At 53.3% G+C, this 1,659-nt stretch overlaps 1 protein-coding gene across 2 annotated transcripts in view; it reads right to left on the bottom strand.

Moving 5' to 3' along the window:
* The window catches only part of LOC138154540 (cytochrome c oxidase subunit 7A1, mitochondrial-like), a 259,360-nt gene that overhangs the window by 2,011 nt on the left and 255,690 nt on the right, over nt 1-1,659 (bottom strand). The window contains exon 2 of one of the 2 annotated variants that reach the window (XM_069079457.1): nt 230-278. In XM_069079457.1, the coding sequence (XP_068935558.1) occupies nt 230-244 (15 nt within the window). In that variant the 5' untranslated portion in view covers nt 245-278. The remainder of the gene's footprint in view (nt 1-229; nt 279-1,659) is intronic. The other variant, XM_069079458.1, reaches the window with a different exon arrangement.

Below are 1,659 nucleotides of genomic sequence, written 5' to 3'. Positions count from 1 at the left end.
TTCAGGAGGTCAGAGGGGGCTCCCTCCTGGGTCTGGGGGTCCTGGTGAGTCCCATCTCAGGAAGTCAGGGGGGGCTCCCTCCCAGGGCTGGGGGTCTGAGTGGATTCCATTTCAGGAGATCAGAGGGGGCTCCCTCCCAGGGCTGGGGGGGGGGGGTGGGGGGGGAGCCCCTCCCCGGGGGACGAGGGGGCTTCGGGGCGGGGGTCTTTGGCTGTCACTGGGCGCTCACCAACAAGCCCCTCATGGCGCGTCCTGTGCGTGTCCTGTCCGGCGCTGACAGCCCAAGGACAAGAGGAGCACCTGCCCCGGCCTTAATTCTTGGCCAGACTCCAGAAGCGACAGCTGGGGGGGCGGGGTCTGATGGGGAGCGGCGGAGACCCCACCCCCGAGGGCTGGAAGCTCGAGAAATTGGAGAAAGGGCTCAAGGATGGTCCAATGAGGAGAGCCTGCGGCCGGGCTCCGAGGCCGCGCCCAGGCCCCTCGTGGAAAAGACCAGGATTGGCTGCCATGCCTATCAATCTAGAGCTTTGCGTTCCCATTGGTCAGAAGGGGTGCAGCCGGCAATGGACAGAAAGACTCCTGAGCACCGGTTAGGTGTAACTGTCGATCGGTATCTGGGGCCAGTTCAGCGCTGAGTCCAGTCTGGTGCACTTCCTCTTCGGAACACTGCTGGGTACCCCCCACCTCATTCACTATTTTGCGCCCCGGAGCAAAGACCCATTTACCCTATGCTAGTTCCGCAGCTCTACTTCTCTTCTGCCTCAGTTTACCTTCAGTGTCTCAAAGGGGTAACTGACAACTACATCGCTTCCCCAAGACGAGACCTTTTCATCTTAACTAAAAAGATAAGTCTGGGATAAGGTCGGAATTAGTTAGATTTCGGCTTAGATTTCAGAGTCAAGGGTCGGGGCTGCATTTAGGACTTGGTAAAATTTAGGATCTAGTTCAGGGTAAGATTTAGGGACAGGGCTGGTTTTAGGGTCAGGGTCAAGTTGTAGAGGGAATCCCTGGCGCAGGAGGAGATGTCTGGTGAAGCATCTTCCCATTCTGAGATTCTTAGCTCTTTTGAGACCCAGAAGATGCTGGGAACCCACAGCTCCACTTAAAAAGGGCAGTGAACAGGGTCCAGTCAAGGGGACTGACTTAGTTGGGTCACCATATTGGGGGATGTGTCACGTCTAATACAGGCAAGGTAAAGCCCATCTCCCACCTCATGGTCAGGCACCCTGTGTCAAAGAAAAGTAACATTTTTTCTTAAGAAACATAGGAGCTTCAATACTACTACTAGCAGAGATCAAAGAAAATGGAAAAGGACCTATTTGTACAAAAATGTTTATAGCAGCACCTTTTGTGGAGGCAAAGAATTGGAAATCCAGGGGATACCCTGTCAACTGGGGCTAAACAAGTTGTGGTAAAAGATTTCGATGGAATTCTATTGTGCTATAAGAAATGACAAGCAGGGGGCGGCTAGGTGGCACAGTGAGTAAAGCCCCGGCCCAGAGTCAGGAGGACCTGAGTTTGGTTCAGGCCTCTGACACTTAACACCCACACAAAATAACTAGCCATGTAACCTTGGGCAAGTTACTTAACCCCAATTGCCCTCCAAAAGGGCAAGAAAGAAAGAAAGAAAGAAAGAAAGAAAGAAAGAAAGAAAGAAAG

This window comes from Petaurus breviceps, unplaced genomic scaffold (genome assembly GCF_028583685.1).
Source record: "Petaurus breviceps papuanus isolate PSGF00001 unplaced genomic scaffold, PetGlider_PUasm1.0 91041, whole genome shotgun sequence".
Taxonomy (NCBI): domain Eukaryota; kingdom Metazoa; phylum Chordata; class Mammalia; order Diprotodontia; family Petauridae; genus Petaurus; species Petaurus breviceps.
This window is presented reverse-complemented; position numbering and strand designations above follow the sequence as displayed.